This window comes from Talpa occidentalis, unplaced genomic scaffold, assembly GCF_014898055.3.
Source record: "Talpa occidentalis isolate TD23 unplaced genomic scaffold, MPIMG_talOcc4v2.1 talOcc4.4, whole genome shotgun sequence".
Taxonomy (NCBI): domain Eukaryota; kingdom Metazoa; phylum Chordata; class Mammalia; order Eulipotyphla; family Talpidae; genus Talpa; species Talpa occidentalis.
Window position 1 is genome coordinate 33,154,408 of NW_023604295.1, and position 24,688 is coordinate 33,179,095.

Below are 24,688 nucleotides of genomic sequence, written 5' to 3' on the forward strand. Positions count from 1 at the left end.
AAAAATACAATATCTATGGGATTCTTGCCTTGGTCAGCAAGGGTGCTTCAGAAGCAAGCTCTGAGTCCCGGCAGCGCCAGCCATGGCACTCCATCGCCTGACTGTTGCAGGAGGTGTGGTTGAAGGAAACCACTGTGAATTAATCAGGACTGAGACTATCAACACAGAAGTTTATTTGGTTCAGCAACAGAGTGATGAAATGACATTCTCTCTCTTTAAACTCCATCTCATCTTCTTGTCTGTGCACTCGGGGCTGCTGAGAGGGGCTGGTGGGGCTACTGTGCCTGCTGTGGGGGCGCTACCTCATTCTTAGGAGCTGCTCCAGGCCCTGCCTCCCGAGGATGGACCTGGTACTCGCAGGACTTTTGGAGCCCCTGTAAATATAGCAGAACTCTGTTAATCTGATGTTAGCATTCAATGAAAGAAAGTAGTTGACAAGGTGAGACTTTAAGAACCAATAAAAACTGGTTCTTTATTTACAAACACAGATAATATTTGAAAAGATTTTAAACTCAGGCTCAGAAGCATGCAATAAAGTGATGGCAGTGGTGCACACACGCACAGGTGAATGTAGCGTCGAAAGCCCTCTCTTGTTTCTCCAGGCAACATCACAGTACAGGTTATAACTGTACGTCTCCTTCTCATGATAAGGCAATGGAATTTTAGTAGCAAAAAGATGATGTGATTATAAAGTAAGGTCATGGAGGCATTTCCTCATTTTGTTTCTTCATTTTGTCCCGGAACAATTTGTATCACATCTTGTGATATTCCTTTACTGATTATTAAAAAAGGGGAATTTCTTAGCAAATCTGCCTCTATATTTCTTCCTCTGTTTTCATATTTTTCATTAAACTCAGATCTGTTGAAAACGAAGGATTACTCATTCTAGCCTCAGCAAAAACAGAAAACTCTGAGTCTGTTGCAAAGAATAGTTAATGAATAAACAGAAACTGTTGACTTATGAGAAACACTCTTACTGAGAAAGAGGATTATAATATTAGCTTTGTCAAGTGGGAGTAATTATATGGTATAAAATAGCCCATTTTAGGAGCTACCATAGGACCCAGCAATTCCACTCCTAGGGATCTACCCAAAGGACACAAAAACATTGATTCAAAAGAATACCAGTACCCCTATGTTTATTGCAGCACTATTTATAATAGGTACAATGTGGAAAGAACCCAAATGCCCAAAATAGATGAGTGGATCAAGAAGATGTGGTATATACACACAATGGAATATTACTCAGCATTCAAAAAAGATAAACTCATGCCATTCACAGCAACATGGATGTAGTTAGAAGGAATTATGCTCAGTGAAATAAGTCAGAAGGAAAAAGAAAAATATGGATGGTTTCAGATATAGGAATTTAGGGGAACCAAATAAGACACCAGTGTAAAAAATAATAACAGTACAAAACACAACAAAAACAGACAATTATAAATCAGAGACATCCTGCAAGGGTGGAGAAGGGAGAGGGGTCAGAGGGAGGGAGGAGCACTGGGGATAGGTGATGGTGAATGACTGCATTGGTGAAGGAAATCTATGGGGACTACACATGAGGGGTGGGGGGGGAATATTGTTTAAAAATGAACAATGATGTAAAAATATAATAAAATAAATAAAAATAATATAGGTCATTTTAAAAACAGATGGCAATTCATTGACTTCCCATTTTCCTCCCTCTGACCAGTCTCTCTTTCAATTGTTCTTCTTTGACTTTTGGAGATTATTATTATTTACCCAGTAAGTTCACCATTCAGTCTCTTGACTTCTTTTATTTTCTCATGTGTTCAGGGACTAGATGCCAGTTTATTTAGATTGTCAAAATCAGTGACGTTCCTTTTAAGGTATAGGTTTGTTATCAGAAAAGAAAACAGACCATAAGGCATATTCATTTGTCCATTTTCTGTGACAGTAGGAAAATGTGTGAGGCAGACTCAGAAAGGACTTAGCTTTCAGTTTTGCGTTGTCTATAGAGATCAAGTGTCACCATTGTAAATATCACTAGGCTGTTTGAAATTTTATGGTTTGGTGCATCATATCAGGATATTGGGACAATGGAGGAAGAAGGTGATAAAGTGCAAAAGAAATACCCATGGCAGCATTAATTATAGAGTGCATCAGAGAGATCAAAATCATGAAATTCTTTCATTTCCACAGCTGGATCATTCCATTAACTGGCTTCCAGGGGCACCCAGGACATTTGGGAGAAGTGTTTCTGGAAATCAGATATCAGGCTAAAGGAAAAGCTATCAGGTTGTACCTGGATGTTAGGGAGCCAATCATCATCACTCTCCGTGGGAGCTGGTGATGGATTAGGCATCAATGCTGCAAAGAGATCTGAGTCCTGAAAGTCAGCAAAGGTGACTGCTACCCCTGGCTGGGCTAGGGAAGGTGTGGGCGTTGGCCCTTCTGTCTTGTGTCTGTGTAGAGGGTGTAGTGCTGTCTTCAGAAGAGGTTGCCAAATGCTCTGTTTTCCTTCCTTTGTGCTTTCCATTGCTTTTGTTTTTATTTTTGTGTTTTCCATGGCCATGACCATGTTCATGTTTATGCCCATGGGTTTGGCCATGACCCCTTTGATGTTCAACACCAAAGCCATGATCCCTTATGTGCCCATGGCCTTGGTCATGCTCATGTTTATGGCCATGACCAAGGCCATGTTTTATTTGTTCTTTATGGGCCCTGCCATGCCCACGAGTGTGTTCTTGGCTTTTTTCCTGAATACTGATCTTCATCTTGTACAGGTTTCATGGAAGTGTGGGGTGAACTTACAGTTGTTTCTTTTCTTTCATCCATCATCACCAGCAATCGAAAAGGTGAAAAACCTGGAGGCCTTTTCATCAACTTAATCTAAACAGAAATATTAAGATGAATGCGTTACTCTGAAAACCACACTGTCAATGAAGAAAGAAGGGACAAAGACCAGGCAAGGCTAACTCAGTTACAGGGTGCATGTCTTTGCCGATTTTAAATACTGTATTTTTATTCTGGACAGTATGGGATGAATAATATCTTTTCCTCTTCTGATTAACTTTAATTTGTAGACATTAATTACTGTTTTTAATAATATACTAAAGCAAGCTGGGGAGTCTTTATTTCATCTGGAAAAAAATATATAATATCAGGGTAACTTCCAAGCCTCTTATTATATAAATCTGCAACACATTATTAATTGATACAATTTCTATTGCCAAAATTACTGCTTTCATCCTGAAAGGCCCTAACTGACTTCATGAGTTGAATATATAGGTATCACATATCCACAAGTACTTTGTTGGCATGAACACTTCAAAACACGTCCACAAGCTTACCATGCAGTCTTTGAACTATATTGCTGATGTTAGACTATGTATAACCTACACAGAGCAAAAAACCTAAATCAGCAAAAAGTAAAAAGAGGCAATTTGTATTGAAGATATGGATTTGTGGATTATTTATCCTTATACTGTTACTACCTGTGTGGTGTTTAAGGCAGGGTTCAGTGGTGTAAAGAGCACAGTCTTTGGAGTCAAACAAGTTGGACCCTGTAGTCGTGGGCATCGTGGCAACCAGGGTGGAGCCTGGTTTGATCTGGATTTGAATCCAAGCACCACTAACTTCACTTTTTCCAATTGCACTTTAACAATAACAGCATCTTTCTTGTAGAGTTTTCAGGAGGAAAATGTATTTGAAATCCTCAGGCCAGAGCCTAGGACTGAAGATGCACTTGGTAATGTCATTATTTACTGTAGGAGCTCAGATCTTTCTAATTTTTAGTGTCTTAAGAATGGGGAAATACTACTCACCTCACAGAATTCTATTAAAAATAATAAAAAGTGATGAAAAATAATGCTTTTTATACTTGAGTATAGGTATGATCCCCTAGGGATGGTGTCAAATGCAGGTTTTGACTCAGAAGATGCAGTATGGGGGCTGAGATCTGCAATTCTCCCAAGCTGCTTAATTACAAACAGAGGGCAGTGGAGTCCTGTGCCTCACCTCAGGCACCACAGGAAGATGCGCAGCTATGTTAGCACCCCACAGCAGGGTCTGCACTGTACGAGGAGAGAATCTATCTCGCCCTGGACACTGGCAATGTGTGGGAAATATTAAGAGGACTGCTGTTCTCATTTCCAGCCACAAAAGAGAGTAAACAGAGAAACATGAGATTTCTTCCCATTTGTAAAAAATAATGACCCAATTCATTTCATTAAGAGTTTAGGTTAAACCCCAAATATGACTTTTTCGAATGAGCCAAGATGAACCCAAGATGACTATAAATAGAATCATACCTCTGTGTTTGGATCACACTTGACAGTCGTTGTAGTTTCGTTCATCCAAGGTATCATGTAAACATTAGCATTACAGATTAGAGCTTTCTATCAAGAAAATAGAGGCCAAAAGAGAAAACACTGTAATTCATGAGATACTTAACCAAGTTTGAAACATCAAATAAGCTTCCAGGAAATAAGTAGACAATTGCATTACTGCTTACCCCTGGTTCCTTGGTCTCACAACTACTGGTGAACTCTGTATTACTTTCCTTAGAACATGTGGTTTCCCTGGCCATGAATTCTATTCTGTAGATCATTCTTCCACCAGCTGGAAAATTAATTAGCATAACGTAGGTATACAGCTTAAATAAAATTGTATCAAACATCTGCTTCTACTCTAAGGACTAAAAAGAGAGAACACTGACATTTTGATTACATGCTAATTAGGAACTATAACAAATCATTCAAATGTCTGACAGCAAAACCTCTGGCTTATATGCATGTGTGAAATATTTTACTATTGGCTGGTCCTATTTCTTTTCCCAATGGGAAAAGAAGAGCAGGATGTAATGTTAATAATTTTCTGAGTTTCATTGTTCAACAACTACAAAATTCACAGGTAATTCAAGGTTCAGGTTGTACTGGAATCTAAAAGGAGTAGGAAGAAAAACTTTAAACATTTTCTCTATACATGACTTGTCTTGCAAAATAATCAGAAAAACACTTAGTCTCACTATGGATATTATGTTAATTAAATGACATGATTAGGAAAATTCTTTGGGTTTTCAGTTTTGCTTCTCCTCAAATTTTTTTATATTAGAAAACTATTTCCTTTGCCAGTGATAGTTTAAATCATTATACAATGGTGTTTTCCATCAAGCAATATGTGTGGTCCAAGTTCTTTTCTTCTGTTTTGGAGGGCCTTAAAGAAGCACACAATTTATTTATTGTAGAAATTAAACTCATTGTGTTTTAAAAATACTCTGATTTCAACAAAATCACAACTGTGATATTTTCAACATTTAATAATGGTATTCCTCCATCTCTTACATACTTGAAAAAGGCATTCGATAAAATATTTTGAAATTATAATTTTTAAAGTTAGCTGATATTACCCAATTCTACACCAAGTTATTGAGCACTTGGTGCAGGATTTAAGTTTGTGTGTGTGTGTGAGAGAGAGAGACAGAGACAGAGAGAAAGAAAGAGAGAGAGAGAGAGAGAGAAAGATTAAAAACTCCTATTTTAGAATTCTAGACACCCTGAGTCAGAAGCATGAAATTTTTTAGTAAGATTTTTTTGTTCCAATTATAAAGATAAAGATAATGTTGGTTTGGTCTAAAAGCTGGTTCTATTTTGATTACTTTTTTTCAAGCCTGTATTTAAGGAAACCAATTTTGAGGTTCTATAATAGTAATCTGCCCACATCACATTAGGCTGCTGGAGCTGGAAGGGACTTGGGCTCCACTCAACCAGCCACTTCTGCTACAGATGGGACGACTAAGGCTGTGTGAACCTGAAGGACAGTCCCGGGGCATCCAGGATGTGAGTGGTTAGATAACTGATAGAGCTGGGTGTCCTGAGCCCCAGACCAGGGCTCTCCTTATCCTCTGCTGACAGGTGTGGAAGACAGAGGACATCCCAGAGGTTACCCCAGACAGGGAGATTGGGGAAAAGTGACATGGATATGAAAATGTGAAGAGTCTGGGTAATAACAACTCACTGTTGTGACTGAGCTCAGGGTGCTAAGTATGGTACAATGAGAGATGAATCTAGAAAGGCATAAAATAAGTCTTCCTTTTTCTAGCCCTGAATTTGATTAATCATGTAACAGCTACTAGTATTTATATAGCACTTGAGAGTTTAAAAAGTGATGAACACACATCCCTTATTTGATCATCACCGCAGACTTTACAGATAGAAAATGGAGAGTCACTTATTCAGGATCACACACCAAGCTTGCAGTAATACTATGATGTGAACTTCAAATCTTTCAAATTTCATTAATCAGCTCTATTATTTCCCAATCCAGAATCAAGATCTTCACACAATTAGTAAGCAATTTGCACACAAACTGCAATATTAACTTCATTTGTAGCATAATTAACAGACCTGGGCTGTGGCTTTTTTCACATTGTCAATCTTGAAATAGAAAGTTTCATTATTTTCTGCGTTCAGCTTTTTGATGGAAAGATTCAGAACCTTTTTCAATTCTGGGCTGTTGGCAGAGATCTCTCTGGGACAGCCTTTACACGTCAAGGGAGGAAAATTCAGCGCTGAAAGAATCAGGTTTTAAGTAAGTGTATACACAGAAGGAGCAATCTAGCCTTGCACCTTTCTCATTCATGATCCAGTATCCATTTACAGAGGGTCGTGTGGCTGCCCAAGGGGTGAGTAGGTGGAGGCTGACTTTCTGGCCTTTGCCTGCTGCTTTTCCTCTTACTTCTCTCCTCTGACCCCAGGGTATTTAGGGAATCAGCCAATCAGAAGGTCTTAATGCCTCAACCAAAATGGTGTGCTTTTCATAACTTACATATTTTTGTTGGAGATTGTCAAAGGCAATTCTTAACTTAAAGGGATCACTCTCTAATGGGAAAATTTTAAGTCCTTTGTTCCTGGTGAGCTGGCAGCTTCAGGAATGCTACTTACTGTGGAGTCCATACAACTATCTTGCAGGTGGGATAAAAGCCAGCTCTTGGTATAGAAATACTGACTTGATCATAAACTCAACCATTTTCCTGATTATAACATGGAGAGAGAGGGGAAAAAAAACTTTAATTGAGAGGATTTTATTCTGAGCAGTTAAAAATGTGGTCAGCTTTACTTAACTGAATATCACAGGGCTTACGGATATCTCGTAACAAGGTGGCCCAGCAGGCTCAGAGACAGAAAGTTCCCCTTGTGGCACAATATCCCTTATGGACCCCTGAGCGAGCACTCTCAGTTCCACCTGCTGCCACACAGCTGGGCAGAGATGGGGTTCAGTATTGTCAGAAGGGTTGAGATGAGGTACAGTGTCCTCAGCAGACTCTGTTGCCACACAGACTTTGTGGCATAGGATGGGAGCACATATCACAGCTGCTGTGACATGATCAGAGTGGTGTGGCTCAGCACACACTACTGAAGCACCAATGTGAATTCTCTCATACCTGGAGAAGTCTCACACTTCTGTATGAGGGAAGTAATTCTTTGCGAAAGGTCCATGGATGCTTTATCTGAGCATTCACCAATATCCTGGTTTTAAAAAAGTACACAAGTGCATAAGTTAAAAAATGTTCTTAAGAAACTTTATACAAGTAGTGAAATAAATTTACTAATAAATTAACTTTACAATCTTTGCATGGAAAAAAAAAGTCTAGTTTTCAAGAAGAATAAGAAAGTTATATAATTGCATCAAAACTAATAATCAATACATATACATAGAAATATGAAATAAGATGTCAGGAAAATCTAATGTAGAAATAATAACCATATAAATGAATGGCAACATTTTCATTTAGAAAGGCAAAGACTTTCAGATAAGTTAAAAAAAATCAATTGTTTAACTTTAGGAAAAATATCTTGTAGCAAATCATAGAAATGATCTGTGACAGGCCTCCCCGGTGGCGCAGCAGTTGTGCCCTGGGATGCTGCGAAGCTGCCCACAGCCTCTGCAGTGCCGGTTTGATCCCCAGCAGCAGGGGAGGGTCCCACATGGTGTGCAGACCTCTCCTGTGGTGCCCTTTGCTCCCCTCAGTATTGCACTTCGCCAGTCTGCCTGTTCTGTTCCCCGCTCTGGCTCTGGTGAATTCTCTCACCCTTCCGCGCTTCTGACTGTACCCAGTGCTTGTATAAATAAATAAACAAAAATATAAATCTTTTTAAAAAAATGTCTTTTTTGCTGTGCATAAGCTTTTTACTTTGATGTAATCCCAGGTGTTTATCTTTGCCTTCACCATCACTGCTTTGGGTGATGAGTCTTTAAAGATGTTTTTGAGATGTATGTCTTGTAGTGTTTTACCTATATTTTCTTCTATATATTTTATGGTTTCAGGACCAAAACAGAGAGACACCCACTGATTGGGAAAAAATGTTTGCACTGATCACAATGATATACGTGACTGATCACAATGATATATGTAGAACTCACATGGCTCAACAAAAACAAAATAAACAATCCAGTCAAGAAATGGGCAGAACTTAAAGACATTTCTCCAAAGAGGAAAAGCAAATGGCCAACAGGCATATGAATAAATGTTCAACATCCCTTATAATCAGGGAAATGCAAATCAAAACCACACTGAGATACCACCTTACACCAGTAAGAATGGAACATATCAAAAAAACAAGCAACAACAAGTGTTGGTGAGGATGCGGTGAAAACGGAACTCTCCTACATTGCTGGTGGGAGTGCAAAGTGGACCAACCATTGTGGAAAGCTGTCTAGAGGTTCCTCAGTCTACTAAAAATGGAGCTACCATAGGATCCGGCAATTCCACTCCTAGGGACCTACCCAAAGGACACAAAAACAGCGATTCAAAAGAGCACCTGTACACCTATGTGCGGCAGGCTGCGCTACCCATGCTGTCTCTTGACAAGGTCAGGGCATTGGGGGAGATCCCAGAGAAGAGGGGAGTCCTTGTGCTCCCCAGAAGAGGGAAAATTGTACTTCCCAGAAGAAGGGAGTTCTTGCACTTCCCAAGATCTGAACTAGGGAGTCTCCATAGCAATGCCTGCTAATGCTCTCCTCTTTGTTCTTGGTTAATGCTAAAGTAAGTTAGTTATTAATTGGCTTGTGAAAACCCAATTCGGACCTAGACGTTAATTGATTTATTGTTCTTACACTTGAATCAGTATCAAAGAAAGTACAAACTGCTAAATGTATAGTTAGGAAAGAAATGTTTTGGCCCTGAGAACTATGGAAACAAGCCGCCCTGAACCAGCTGTGCTTGGAAACCTTAGCCTAACACAGGGGGTACTCATTTGTGGCAGCAGTACTCATTTGTGGCAGCAGTACATATGCAAAAGGTCAATAGTTTGCAGGCCCTGTGGAGGTTAGGAAACTCTAGTTAAGAGTTAGACTTCAGTAGAACTAACATGGATTTGATGAGTTGCTTTAGTCCACTTTGAAGTAATTCAGTGCTGAGGAGATAATTTGATTTTTAGTAATAGAGTATAGAATAGAACTTTTACGCCCACTAGGAAACTAGGAAAATTCAATAGAATGCTTAATCGTTGCCAAATGTTGTGCTGTCTTATATAATTGATCATGTTAGAAAATTAGCTGTACCTAGGTAACTAATTGTTCCTGATGTTTTTTGAGGTAACCAAAGAAATGCCCTTTTGGTATGAGACCAAGGAAGTCTGCTACATGTTCATGAGAAAATATGCATTGATTGTCTTTGCTCTGCTTCAATGCTTATGCTGATGTAATCCCACTGCTTGCCTTAAGGTATAAATAAAGACCCCCTGAGACCCTCAGCAGGAGATATTTGCACTAGAGAGAGTGTCAGTGTCTCCTTACTACCTCATTCCACTTGCCCTCAGCCCTCCAAAAATTTCAGAAAATTTCAATGAAGCTGTCCTCTCCTTTCTGAGATCCCTGACACGACATCTACCTGGAGCTGGTCTCCAGCACCTATGTTTATTGCAGCACTATTTACAATAGGTAAAACCTGGAAACAACCCAAATGCCCAAAAATAGATGACTGGATCAAGAAGATGTTATATATATACACAATGGACTTTTATTCAGCAATCAAAAAAGATAAACTCATGCCATTTGCAGCAATGTGGATGGAGCTAGAAGGAATCATGCTCAGTGAAATAAGCCAGAAGGAAAAAGAAAAATATAGGATGGTTTCACTTATAACAGGAATATAGGGGAACCAAATAAGACATCAGTGTAAAAAAAATTATAATAACAGTACAAAACACAACAAAGCAAAAACAGACAATTATAAACCAGAGACATCTTGCCTGGGAGGAGGAAGGAGAGGAGTGAGAGGGAGGGAGGGAGGAGCACAGAGGACTGTGGTGAAGGTGCACAGGTGCCTTGGGGAAGGAAATTTTATGGGGACTCCCCACTGAGGGGGGGGGGAAGCAAATATTGTATAAAAAAATGTAAAAAATGATAAATGTTAAAATAAAAAAAATGGGGAAAAAAAAAAGGAAATGATCCGTGAGAGTTCCTTTTGGTACAAAATGGATGGATCTTGAGGTGATTGTGCAAAGTGTAATAAGTCAGAAAGTGAAAGATGGTTTCATTCACTTGCAGAATATAGATACAGAAAAAAAAATGATGAAGCACAACATCATTCATAGGCTCTGTGAAAAATGTACTGGCTACTGGAGCAGGAGTGGAGAAGTAATGGGTTGAGGGACAGGAAGGGGGTCAGACATGGGACTGGAGCCTTGGTGGCAGGTGAGTGAGGCATGTGCACCTAGGGACATGTCAACTGGTACTCCCCAAATTATAAGTGTGCAAACCATTTGTAAACCAATAAAATAAAAGCTATGATATTAAAAAAGAATATCTTAAAGAATAATATCTTATACTAGGATAAAGGAAACTTAAAGCAAATACAAACAAAAAAGGAGCAGAGTACTATTAATACTGGGAATAATAAAATTCAAGGTAGCTAAAATTTCATGAAAGTAGTGAAAAGATTAATTTATTCTTTTAAAAGAGACAGTCCAGAAGTATGGAATCAAAATAAAGTAGAAACTATAAACTTTGTGAGTTTAAATGGATAAAAATAATTGCAGTAGGAAAATTTTATATATGCTATTAATGAAGGAAGGCCAATGATAAAAAATACGGTTATAAAAGAGTTGAATAAGATAATAAACATTTATTTAAATGGCACTTTCATATAATATACAATTTATAATACTTTTATAGGTAGGGCACAAAATAATTTAAATCACCTTTACATTAGGTCACAAGAAAGATTGGTTTTGGAGATATAAATACCAGACCCATAAGTCATATATTTAAATTTACTTTGAAGCTATGGCTGTGAACAAATGATGGCCTTGGAACAAAAATAGAGGACAGAGCTTTCATATGAAACCACTACGGGAGAAATGTCATCTCAAAATGTGCGTGGAAGGGAAGAATACTGAGCTATCTGGTATTCTCTTGGGAAAAATCAGCTGGTTCCCTCAAACAAAATTAATTCCACATTAAATTTAAAACTATTTCTGAAAACTTTGACAAATAGAAAGAAAACTAAATTAACTGCAGAACAAATGGTGGAAGAATTTAGAAGGAAAATATCCATAGATTTGGTGACTTATAAACAAAACTATTTGTGAGTCAGTAGTATTGTAATGAAAACTAAAGTGTAAATAACTGAGGACATACAATAAAACACTGATACCTTTATAATATGAATGCTATTTTTCAAATTATTCAGATTTAGCTCAGTTTACTTTATAATTGAATGACTATATATTTTTGTATACAGTTTTTTGTTTACTTATAGCCATTTTAATATGTCACAAAACTTAATTTTTTGATTAATTAATCAACCATAAAACTTAATTTTTGATGGTGGGACTATCTTCTATTGTATGGATATACTGTCATATACTTAGGCATTCCATAATGTTGAAGGAATTTATTTCCAATGTTTTCCTAATAACACTGAAATTAACATCTTGCAGTACAGATCTCTCTCTCTTTTTCATATAAGGGAATTTAGAAGTAGAATTACCAGGTTAAAAGCCTTGCAGCAACCCTTTGCTTAAAGCACAGTCTTCTGTTAAAATGCAAATACTCCAGGGAGGGTTAGGCCTTAGCCATGTCAGATACAGAGGGACAGAGCAAGTGGGGAAGGAAAGGAGGGAGGAAGGTGTGAAGATGGGGAAAGACAAACTTGACAATGACATCGCATTGTCTCACGCTATTCTCAGTCCCTGGTTATCTCTGTAAGTGCTTTTTGCTGATGTGCAGATTCTTTGACCACATAGGTAAGGGCATAGAGACCAATGACGTGAGCCTTCCCAAGGGAACGTGAGTGTCATCTAACATTTTAGTGGCAGAGTTCTAACACAGTTCTAACACAGCTGCAGAGTTCCCACACCAAAAAACCTGGACATAAAATGCTAAGAAGATAATTAGATTGTTGCTTACTTACGCCATTGGAAAGGATCTGGCAGTCTGGAGTTAATAATGGAAAGTCTGCCTTGGAACAATTTGTTTGCAGAATTGAGTAGGAAACATCAAAGTTCCATCCAGCTACCACCTGAAACAATTTTCAGAGGGGCTTAGGATACTGCCTGGGATATGATAAACACCCAAGAAGTATCAATTGTAATTATTGATAGACAAAAGTTGTTACTAAGTAAATATTAAGCATTTTATGATTCACACAACCCTTATCACAATACACACACACATTCATAAACATGTGTATACATCTGAAAATGAAAAGCAGTATATAGTTGGAGTTACTATGGAAGACTCTGCCAGGATGCAGAAAAACATTTTCTATTGCATTTTGTGAATTATTAACAATGCTGTACTGGGCAGATTAAGAAAACTTGGAGCTCAAGTAACCTTTGGGTCCTCAGTTCCTCGGACTAGCTGGCAATAACATTTCTCTTGCTTTAATGTGGGCCAGTCCTGCTGTCATAGCTGGACATAGACATAATTGAGCCACTTGTGTATCCTTCAGGAAGGCAAGTTGGAAGGCGGAGCAAAAGCAGGGAATGTTGCCAGCCAAAGCTGAGTCGTCATGATTAAAAGTTGAACTACAAGGGATCCAGCCAATTGTCAAGCAAGGCTTAGTGATCTGAGGCAATGAAAGCATGTTCTATAGATATTTGCTTGCACGCCAACCTCCAGAAATACAAAAACTAATTTAGAGGGTGCCCAGAAAGCAATGCCAACTTTTTTTAGGTACAATTTAATATTCTGAAGCCATGTTTGTCTCTTGATAGCTAGGTGGTGTTAGAGGCGGGCTTTTTTTTGTTGTTGTTGTTTTTTTAAATATTTATTTATACGTACAAGAACTGGGGTGCAGGCCAGAGGTACAGGGGGTGAGAGGATTCACCAGAGACAGAGTGGGGAACAGAATAGGCAGACTGACTGAAATACACTGCTGAGGGGAGCAGCGAGCCAGTCAGGAGAGATCTGCTGTGCCATTTGGGTCACCTCCCTGGCCGGGGATTGAACTTGTGCTGCAGTAGCCGCGGATAGCTTCATAGTGTTGTGTCTTAAGCCCTTGCACCACCAGGGAGGCCCCATGGTGTTAGAGTTTTCTTAAAACCTTTAGGCCAGAATGACTTCTTTCACCAGCTCTAGAAAGAACTTCTAATGCTGACCACCCTTTCATTCCAAACAAATCTCCAAGCAGGGAGCCTGAGTCACCTTGGAGCCTTTACATGTTGCAGTTTCCTGGTCACTTTGACCTAAGCAGAAGATGTTTGCTGCCTGTGTTAGTCACAGGAGGACATAGAAGAGCCTCCCTCCAGTTGTGGAATCCAGTATTTTTTCAGTCAACAGTTTGCTTCAGTTGATGAAATCCTAAGCATAAAAATCTAACAAATTTTAACAATGTGCAAAATGAAAAATAAAAGAACAAACCTGTTTATAAGCATGTTTTGCTTTTCCAAGATCAAAGAGGTGAGAATGAGCACTGTGGTTGTTAAAGTGTGAAATAGCATGCTTCAGGATTTCTTTCACGTTGGAGTCCTCTGTTGATATGGGGTACATGCAACCACGGCAGGTGTGCTGGGAAATCAGTGCAGGTCCCCCCACTTGACAAAGAGAGGCAAAATAAGAGACAATATTATGGGAGAAAGCAGCATTAAAATACATTGCCCTAAATAAGTCAGACAATCTAGAAGGTCCTGAAAAACAAACTTTACATTAAAGCTAAGTATGAATTACAAGAAGAAAACACTAATCTGCTTCTTAGTCAAAGATGGAAAAAATTACCATTCACTTAGAACTTCTTATATGCATAGTACAGCATTGTGCACAACTATTTTATATTTATTTGAAAGTTCTTTAACTATAGAATACATGAACTTATCCTTCATAAGAAATTAAAACATTGCAGATTTTTTTTCAATGTTTATTAAAGGTCTTTGAAGCCTGGCTTGGGGTATAACACATTTTGTAATAATCCAATCCACCAAACACAACTTGCCCGGTGCTGGTGGTCTCACTTGGATTCATCAATTCTTTAGTAATAGTTGTTGCCAAAGGATCTGGGCCAAGTCCAGTGTGAGAGACAGAACTGTAGATGGATCATTTCAATATAATTTGGCAAGACTTTAGAAAGGCAAGAGCCCAGAGTGAGCACAGGGGAGACTCCTGAGATGATGAGGCCTGAGACAAGAAGGGTAAAGCCAGTTAGCTGGTTAACCTGAGGCACGAGGCCTGAGGAGGAGGAGCAGATAGCGCCTGAGACAAGAAGGGTAAAGCCAGTTAGCTGGTTAACCTGAGGCACGAGGCCTGAGGAGGAGGAGCAGATAGCTCCTGAGACAGCAGGATGACAGGGACAGCAGTGTGGGGTGTGGGGTACATACGTTTTACCTGAGCTTAAAGTGGAAGCAGGGAGGCATGACATGTGGTCTGAGCAGTTGGGAGCATCCTTTGCTGTTGAGAACTGGGTGGCACACTGGTGATATGTGTTGTTCAACAATGGTGATATTGTTCTGAGAAATGGATTGTTAGGGGGCCTCCCTGGTGGTGCAAGGGGTTAAGCATCTACACTATGAAGTTATCGGCAGCCACTGCAGCACAAGTTCGATCCCCGGCCAGGGAGTTAACCCACATGACACAGCAAACCTCTCCTGTCTTGCCCGCTGCTCCCCTCAGCAGTGTATTTCAGTTAATCTGCTTGTTCTGTTCCCCACTCTGTCTCTGTTGAATCTTCTCACCCCCTATACCTCTGGCCTGTACCCCAATTCTTGTATGCATAAATAAATATTTTTAAAAAAAAAAGAAATGTATTGTTAGGCCATGTCGTCATTACCCTAGCCTTGTCTTGGTCGGCAACGGCATGGATGGCATAAATGACAGTGGTCCCAATAGGTCATGAGTATAACCTAGGTATGAAATATGCTAAACCATCTAGGTTTGTGTCAGTATAGTCTGTGACATTCAGGTAATGACGACATGGCCTAACAATACATTTCTTTTTTGTTTACTGCAGTGGCTGCTGATAGCGTCATAGTGCAGACGCTTGACCCCTTGCGCCACCAGACAAACAAATTCTTCAGGGATTCATTACTCCTAACTCCCCACTGCAAGTAAATTACAAGGAGCTTTTGGATCTAACCCAACAGAGGAATGAATATGAAAAACTGAACAAGGAATTGAGAGAACCGCAAAATGATGAACAAAATAACAGTCACAGATTTCCACATAGAAATACTCACCTTAAGCATTAATGGACTAAATTCACCAATATAAATACACAGAGTGGAAGGTTAGATTAGAAAACAGAATCCAACCTTCTGCTGCCCCCAGGAAACACACCTAAGTTCCAGAGAAAACCATAGATTGAAAGTAAAGGCTTGGAAACAATTCTACAACCAAATGGCACCCAAAAGAAGGCAGAGGTAGCCAAACTTTTATGAGATAAAACAGACATCCAGCTAAAATAGGTGACAAGAGACATAGATGGACACTACATAATGGTCAAGGGGACAGTACACCAGGAAGTTTTAAAACTAATCAATTTATATTCACCAAATGAGGAGCACCAGAATACATTAGATAATTACTATTATCTCTGAAAATAACCTTTGGACAAAATACACATGTGTTAGGAGACTTCAACCCCCACTCTCAGCAATGGACAGATCAACAAGATGGAAAATAAATATGGACACAATTGCACTAAACCAAGATCTAGATCACATGGGCCTAACAGTCATCAATAGAACACTGCACCCCCCAAAATCTGAATACATATTTTTCTCAAGTTCACATGAATCATTCTCCAGGATAGACCACATACTGAGTCACAAGACAAACATCAACAAGAACATGAAGATTAAAATCTTACTAAGTGTCTTCTCTGACCATACAGGTATTAAACTAAAAATCTACTATGAAAAGAAAGCAAGATGATCCCCCATAATGAGGAGACTGAACAACATTCTACTGAAAGACTGCTGGTTAATGAGGAAATCAAAGAAGATATGAAAAATTACCTAGAGACAAGTGAAAAGGAGGATACAACCTTCCAGAATATATGGGACACACACAAAAGTAGTAGTAAGAGGAAAATATAGAGCAATACAGGCCCACATCAAGAAAAAGGAGAGAACCCTAAAAACAACCTAATCTCCCATGTTAAGGAACTAGAAAAATTTAGAGCAACGAGAGCAACAACACAAAAAAGCCAAACACAGTAGAAGAAATAATAAAATCAAAGTAGAAATAGATGAATAGAAATTAAAAAGATAATCCAAAAGATCAATGAAACCAAAAGCCGGTTATTTGAAAAAATAAAATAGACAAACCTCTAACCAGGTCCACAAAGAAAAAGAAGGAGAAAACTAAAATAAATAGGGTCATACATGAAAGAGGAGAAATTACAACAGACACAGCAAAAATCTAAAAGATAATTAGAGATTGCTATGAACACTTAAATGTAAACAAGTTCAACAATCTAGATGAAATAGACAAATTCTTACAATTATACAATCACCCAGGGCTGAATAAAAAAGAAATAGAAAACAGTCAACTAACCTAAGACAAGGGAGCAAAGAATATACCTGGGAACAAAGAATGTCTCTTCAATAAACAGTGCGGGGAAAACTCGCCTGCCACATGCAAAAGAATGAATCTAGACTACTTTCTTTTACCATACATAAAAAATCACTCAAAATGGGTAAAAGACTTGCATGTAAGACCTAAAACCATAAAATGTATAGAAGAAAACTTAGGCAAAACTCTCCATGACATAAAACTCAGAAATACTTTTGAGCACCCTTCCCCACAAGCAAGAAAAACAAGGAAGATAAACTGCTGGAACTACATCAAACTAAAAAGAGACAGCAATCAAAATGAACACTCTGCTGAATGGGAGAAAATATTTGCACTTCATACAACTGATGAAAGGACCAAGATAAAAAATCTGCAAGTGCTTGCACAACTCAACAAACTCAAAGCAAGTAACCCAATCCAAGAAAGTCTAGAAGAATCAAAAACACACTTCTCAGAGAAGAACCACAGAAGTCCAAAAGGCATATGAAATGTTCAATACCCCTCATGACCTTAGGGATATGCAAATCAAAACCACAATGAGATACCATATCACATTTGTGAGAAAGGCCCATATTTAAAAACAAACCAAAAAACAAACAAACAAACAAAACCAGAGAAGATAACTGATGCTGGTGAGGATGTGGTGATGAAGGAACCCTCCTACACTGCTAATGGGAATGCAAACTCATCTGGCCATTATGGAAAGTGTATGGAGTTTCCTCAAGACACTAAAAATGGATCTACCATATTACCCAGTGGTTCCTCTCCTAGGAATCTACCCAAAGGACACAGAAACACTAATTCAAAGGGAAACCTGCATTTTTATGTTTATTGCAGCACTATTTACATGCCCAAATTATTGAAACAACCTAAATGTCCCAAAACACATGATTGGATCAAGATATGATGAGATACATAACACACACACACACACACACACACACACACACACACACACACTGGAATACCACTTTGCCATCAAAAAGTTATATTCATGCCATTTGCAGCAACATAGTTGAAGCTGGAAGGATTATACTAAGGAAAATAAGTAGAAGGAAAAAGGTAAATATTGGATGGTTTCCTTAAAGGTGGAATATAGAGACCAAACAAAAGGTCAGGAAAAAGACAAAAGGTGGAAGCTGACCATAGATCTGAGGGATGGAGCAGGGGAGGGGGAAAGACGGGGGTCAAAACAGGGGAGGGAAGAACTACAGGGTCTACTATTGAGGGAGAAAGAAAACACTGTACAAAAATTAACAACAATGTAAGAAAATAAATAAATTTTTAAAAATTAGCATCCTGGGCAGCTGAATTACTGTCATCCACCTTTATATTGAATACATAAAGAAAAGGAAAGCCAAGAAGGTAAAGAACTTTGTAAGATTGCAGACTAGATCTGATCTCAAGGCCTCTGTTATTTACTCTCTGGGAAGGGGCCTACAACTGAAGGCAGGACACCCCACTGCACATCCATATAGTGCAGCCCTGCAGGGAGAGGGTGGGAGAAGCCCTGAGGTGGTGACTGGAAGCAGCCTGGGCCCAGATCAGGGTGTGGGGCTGCACCTACCCCACTCTCCCTGAGGCTACAAATGGCACAGCTCCTGCTGCCCACCCTGCAGGACGGGGCTCTGTCCAGGCTGCACTCCAGGCACACAGAAATGACTGATTGTCCCCCCAGGGTAGCCCCACCAGATATATCCATTACCTGGAGTGATCTGGCAGGTCTGGGTAGCTATGGTGAATGTCCTATTATTTTTTCCCACGATGGCTGTGCATTCTCCTGTGGCCTAAAAAAAATTTATAAAAGACACCATTTATCTCAATCTTTCAGATGGAGACATCCACCTAGCAGCACTAAATACAGTTTCATCTTAAAAAAAAAAAAGGCTTGTCAAGATTTTTCCTAATAGAATTCTGAGGCAAAAAAATGAATGTTTGTATAAAGGAATGTTCATTTTTTTTCCAACCACTGAGATTCATGGGAGCTTGGAGGAGAGGCACTATAAATGGTGAGACTTTAAATCTCAGTCTTTGCTTTGAGGCCTGGAAATACTACTTTTTTTTTTTTTTTTTTTTTTTTTTTTTTTTTACCAAGATGTACACAATGCCTTAGAACCAAACTGTTAACTCTCCTCTTGATGCACTTTTCAGTTTCCATGTTCAAACTGCATAGAAGATGCCCATGTTTCACACTGAATAAGTGAATGCAATGACAGTGAAAACACTAGCTTGTTGCTGAGAAGATCCCATCTGCAATCTCCCTGAACTGATGCAAAACAACCAGCTGTGGAGTGGCAAGCCCTTGCCAGGCAAAGTCCTTTGAGGAGGTGTCTCCTTGCCTCCTTCCCCCATCCATGGGGTCCCTGTGAGCTCTCCTGTTACAGGGGAGGAGCCAGTTCAGAGTGGTCAGCTAGCTGGAGGCAGAGAGTTTCTGGCTTAGGCCTGTGAAGGGAAGGGCCCCACTCCCCTCTCACCAGCCCTTCACCTGTGCCAAGGGCTCTGATGTCTCTAAGCCTGTCCACGTGTCCCAGGGGGTCAGCAGAATCGCCTTCTCAAGGGGGACTTTCCTCATGTCTAACCAATGGCCTCTCCCTGCCCTTTATGTCTATGTGGCAACACAGACATCAAGCATGGGACTTTTCTGTACATTTGATGGTTCATGGGCAACCTCAGAAACAAACTCACAATATTTCTCATCCCAGCACCAGAAGAAATTTCTGGTAGTCTTGACACAGAAAACCAGAGGCTTGGAAATAGCTGACACACTTACAGCATCCGCAGATTGTTTGTAGTCACAGTCCTGCCAGGATTTGCCACTTTGAACAGGACAATCACCCTCCTTGACTTGGTACTTGAAGGAATAAAATGGATCTATGCCACCCTGAGAAAAAGCAAACAAAGATACCTAAGGTCCATCATTGACGCACAGTGAATCATTTGAGTGTGATCTGGTGTGGTTATGAATATTTGATATTTGTTTGATTAAATTGGGGCCAACATACATTACAAGTGCCAAAAGTTTCATATATTGACTTGGACAAATATTCTTTTTGTATTTACATGTATGTATGTATATACACATGTATGTATAACAAAGTTAATTTATTCATTCAATAAATGGAGCAATTATTTGCCAGGTAAATACACACACACACACACACACACACACACACATATATATATATTTAAGTTACAACGTAGTATCTGTAGCATTAGGTCATATTTGTAGAAATCAATTTATATGTAGACATATGATTTTTTAATGTCTGAAAAGTTGTGAAACAAAATTGTTATAATGTTTGTCTTTCAGTGGTAGGAATACAGCTGTCTTTCACTTTCTTCTTTAAAGCAAACATTCCTGGGTGCAATTGTATGGGGAATATAAAATTCAAAAAATTTAAAAAAATAAATTATAATGCTACTCTAAACCTTAAAAAAAAATTCCTGAATTGTCAAGGTGTTTTTTAAACAAAAATATATTAGTTTTATAGTTAGATAACCAACAAATTAAAGGGTGTTTTTTCACTTTTGAGCAAAATGATAACAGTCATTTCTGGAGAGTAGGATGAATTAATTGGAGGTGAGTTTAGTATGTTTTTTGTTTACTGTCAATATTTCAATCACGTCGTAATGGGAAATAAAACTTCTAAATTGCAAAGGTGGTGAATTGGACGAGCTTTCAAATGCACAATCCTGGCATGCAGGACCTGAGAGGTGGTGTTGTCCAGCCCCCCACTTTGCAGGTGAGAGCCAGGAGGGCAGCATTCTAGCAGGAGGAGGCAGCCTTGCCACCAGGAGAAGCAGAGGCCGAGGGTCCTGGGCTCCTGACACCCAGGGGCCATTCTCACAGAGCCTGGTGGGTCATAACCTTAGCACCTGGAGGGGCTGGAGTCAGACAGGCCCTCTCTGAGGTCCACTCCAGTCTCAGTTTTAATAAAACAGGAAGTGGTAGCAGTGTGGGTGGTGGTCACACTGGAAAGGACAGATAACAAGTGATTCTACAGACATTTTTGAATGAAAGTTGACATCTGCTATGGCAGCCAATGAAGACGCCACCAACACACTGGACAGACCCGGAAGCAGAACTCTTGCCTGATGACTCTAGATTATGGAACCACATGACTCCATTTCATTTTCAGAAAAAAACGTTCTCTTGGGCTTTTGTCTTAATCCTCATGTCGAATGACTGATTTTATTTTTCACCAAAGTAAACAATTGAACAGCTATCACAGAGACACAGTGTTTTACAGTGAAATTCATTTAAACAAACTATTGAGAGAGTTGTATTTCTTGTCATAGTATAATTGCTAATTTAAATCCCAAGCTCCCATTTGCCCAGCAGGCAAGTCTGGGAGGCTTGAATGGCTAGAGGGAGTCCATAAAACTGCCATGGGAACCTGGACATTAAGGTGATGATCCAAAGAGCTTATGCTCTCCTATGCCAATTTGGATCATCAATCAGGTCACACCCAAGACTAGTCATTGTAGCCAGGCAATGACGCCAGGAGTATACACAGAGCCTTGAGACCCTCAATCTGTGTACCAGACCCCTTCTGTCTCACCCACAGCTTCTCTTAGCAGTGTAGTTCAATAAATCTGGCTGTTCCATTTTCTACATAGTCTCTGGTGAATTCCTTCACACACACACACACACACACACACACACACACACCCCACACACACACCCTTCCTCCCACCTACACTAGAACATTTCTGAAATCAAATATATTGTCAGAGTTTGTCCTGCCTATATCAATCAGTGACTAAAAATATTACAAACCACTCAGAATAGAGCTGTTACTCTTGACACATTCAAGCCAATAGCTTCAAGGTAGATACTAATGGCTTAGAATCTAACTCCATCTCCCCTGCCCCTTTATCAAGGTATAATTGACAAATAAAAATTATATATATTTAAGTTATCAGTTCTTTGCTGGTTTGTGGTGGTGGGGGAGGGAGAGGGAAGGGTGCCTGGGCTCCAAGTGAAAGCATATTCCAAATTCTGTCAAGGTTTCATAGCATACTCACCATCTTGACGATATTACTTATACGGTACAATACAAACTGGTTGCCACTTTGGTTTTCATCATTATATTCCTTCAGCGCAGCATCCACAGCCTTAAATACATCCTCATCATCGCAGCCAATTTCCTGTGAGAAGGACTCCTGGCTCAAACTTGATAGCAGCCTGGAGCAGAGGAAAAGGATGGTAATTAATCTCATGATTTAACAGTCTCCTTCCAGGCACTGAGAAATGTTCCCCCCAAAACTGGGAGCCAATCTAGATGCTGATTTTAACTATCTCCATCCTCTTATATCCTCTGCTTCAGTGCTCTGGGGCCCTGATTGGATCTCTGCCCTCGTACACTATTTGCCCTATTCCAGAAGGACAAATGACTCTCTGTTGTGCTGTCCAAGCATTACAACACTGGGGTTGTTGACCTGCTTGTTTGCATTTGGGAGTTGTATGGGAGCGTAGGCCATGTTTCAGGTAATTACAAAAATTTATATAGCAGATCAGAGCAGAATCTAATAAAGGAGGAAGAAAAAACCCTAAGCATCTCTGTCATCTCCGTGGAACTTTCTCAAAGTTATTTACAAGGTCACTACATATGGCAACAATGCAATACTGAGGACAATGTTGTAATGGCAGGAAGGCATGGTGCAGGATCTCTGTAATCCCTGTGCAGACTGGTAATGGAGAGTCCTGGAGCCCTCGGTGGCTTTTCAGGCTTTTATTGTCATTTACCAGGTACACGGCAGGCAGGGGTACTGGGGGGCCAGAAGGCTGGCACGCCTCCCAGCCCCTGGCAAATCCTCACTCTTCCTGGACTCTCCTGGGTTCTCTTGTGGTCTTGTTCTCTCTTTTCTGCTTCTCTTTATTCTGCTCTCTCGCCTGTTCTCCTTCTGGTTCTGTTCCATTCTGCGACACCACCCTTAGAAGCTCCGTCTCAGCCCTGGTGTACCCACCCATGTCTGCCTGTTATAGAAATAAATTCTAGTCTTTTACCCAGGCAGAGGAGGAACAAGAAGTACTTCAGGAATGGTGAGATCAGGAGAAGCTTTATTACTCAGGCATGAGGTCCCACACTTGGGTAGCCCTGTAAGGTCTGAGCACCCGTTTAAAGACCAAGAGTTCCTTTTATACACAACTGTGTCCATATCTGTTACATTGATAACATCGTTTTTCAGCAGGCACAACCATTTGCAGCAAAGTCCCCAGACAAGGGGGGCAATACAGGGGGAAAAGATGCAGGCATTCATGGATGGCCTTGGATAGAGACCAGCTTGGCTGCCGGCCGACCTTGCAGATAAGAGTGCTGAGACCCTGGGCATGAATCTTGAAAGGGAAGGAGCCGTAAGTAAGCAAACTTGCTGATTATGCCTGCATTGGAGTGTTCATTGCACTTGGGCTGGAAGTTCTGCTGGAATCTTTATTATATTCATTTCCTTAATAATGTATTTTCTCAGAATGCCCACACCCCACTCCAGGTGCCCGTCATCCGGCATGCATTCAGGACCTCAGAGATCCATCATCAATCCTAATGGCGGGAGGGCGGAAAAGCTTGACAATCATTAACCCTACAAACGTGCAAACGACTTTCAATATCATGGCAGCACTTTTTATAATATCCAAATATGAAGACAACGTAAGTGCCCCAAAATAGATGAGTAGATCAAGAAGATGTCATATATAGCCATAAGAAATAGTAGTCAGTGATCAAAAGAGATAAACTCATGCCATTTTTGGCAACATGGATGGAACTGGAAGAAATTATGGTAGGTGAAATAATTTGGAAGGAGAAAGACAAATAATGATAGTTGACTTGTCGGTGGAATACAGAGAAACTAAAGGTCAGATGAAGCCAAACTTAATCACTAAGTGGGAGGAGTTAACATGTTAGTCTGGAGGAGGGTGTGTGGCATGGGGGGAGATGAGTAGTAAACACAGGTCAACAAAGAATCAGTCCAAAAGGTAAAAGCAGCTGTTTACTAGCAACAGAAACTACAAGCAGAAAGGGCAGCACCCCCAACCAAGTAGTAAAGTCCTTTTATTGCATGAGCAAGAGAAAGGTAGGGGGTGACAGGTTGGGTCATATTTTTGGGTGCAGGAAATAGCAGTGGTTCCTCTTACCTGGGAGCAGGATATCTGGCAGCCTTGGTATAGCCGGGCGTCAGCAGATGGAAGTCTGAGCAGAATTTTGCCAAGTCTGTTTCTTGTCTAGCTGTGTGGTTGCTGCAAGCGGGTCCATCCTGCTGGCAGAAGTACAGTTATGAGAAGTCTATTTTTTTTTTTTTGCACCTTGTTGCTCTGCCCTCCTTCCAATATGAAAGGCTGCAAGCTGAAGATCCCAACTCTATGATATTCTAGAAAAGGCAAAGTTATAGAAATAGTAAGAGAAGATCAGTGGTTGCCAGGGAATTGACGGGAGAGAAGGAGGCACAGGCAGAGTACAGAGGACTGTTACAGTGGTGAAACTATTCTTCGGTGGAGACATGTCCTTATACATTTGTCCAAAGCCAAGAAGTGGACACTAATATAAACTATGGACTTTGGGTGATAGTGAGGAGTGATGTGGCTTCATTAATGATGCAAATGTTCTACCTGATGTGAAATTATAGTACAGGAGGGTGAGAGAGTAGAGAATAAGCAGGAGTGAATTGCAACTCTTATACCTTCCATTCAAGTGTGCCTTACCCTAAAGTACTCTGA

The 24,688-nt window shown here is 39.9% G+C and overlaps 1 protein-coding gene across 1 annotated transcript; it reads right to left on the bottom strand.

Annotated features, from left to right (window-relative positions):
• Positions 1 to 215: 215 nt before the first annotated feature.
• Positions 216 to 22,220, bottom strand: LOC119256782 (kininogen-2-like). Its single transcript, XM_037524546.2, has 11 exons — positions 22,003 to 22,220; positions 19,745 to 19,855; positions 18,680 to 18,761; positions 13,831 to 14,003; positions 12,380 to 12,487; positions 7,406 to 7,490; positions 6,365 to 6,532; positions 4,478 to 4,584; positions 4,275 to 4,361; positions 2,776 to 2,853; positions 216 to 374 (listed from the first exon to the last, which is right to left on the bottom strand). Exons 1-11 carry the CDS (start codon positions 22,195 to 22,197, stop codon positions 276 to 278), a joined length of 1,293 nt encoding a protein of 430 aa, XP_037380443.1. The 5' UTR covers positions 22,198 to 22,220; the 3' UTR covers positions 216 to 275.
• Positions 22,221 to 24,688: the final 2,468 nt, after the last annotated feature.

What these genes read in the sequence shown, in the direction of transcription:
- LOC119256782 (XM_037524546.2), bottom strand. Translation starts at nt 22,197, where the DNA reads ATGAGATTAATTACCATCCTTTTCCTCTGCTCCAGGCTGCTATCAAGT. An exon ending in CAAAACATGCTTATAAACAG is followed by an intron (nt 12,488 to 13,830) that starts GTTTGTTCTTTT and finishes AAATTGTTTCAG; the next exon opens with GTGGTAGCTGGATGGAACTT. An exon ending in AGTGTGATCCAAACACAGAG is followed by an intron (nt 2,854 to 4,274) that starts GTATGATTCTAT and finishes ATTTCTGTTTAG; the next exon opens with ATTAAGTTGATGAAAAGGCC.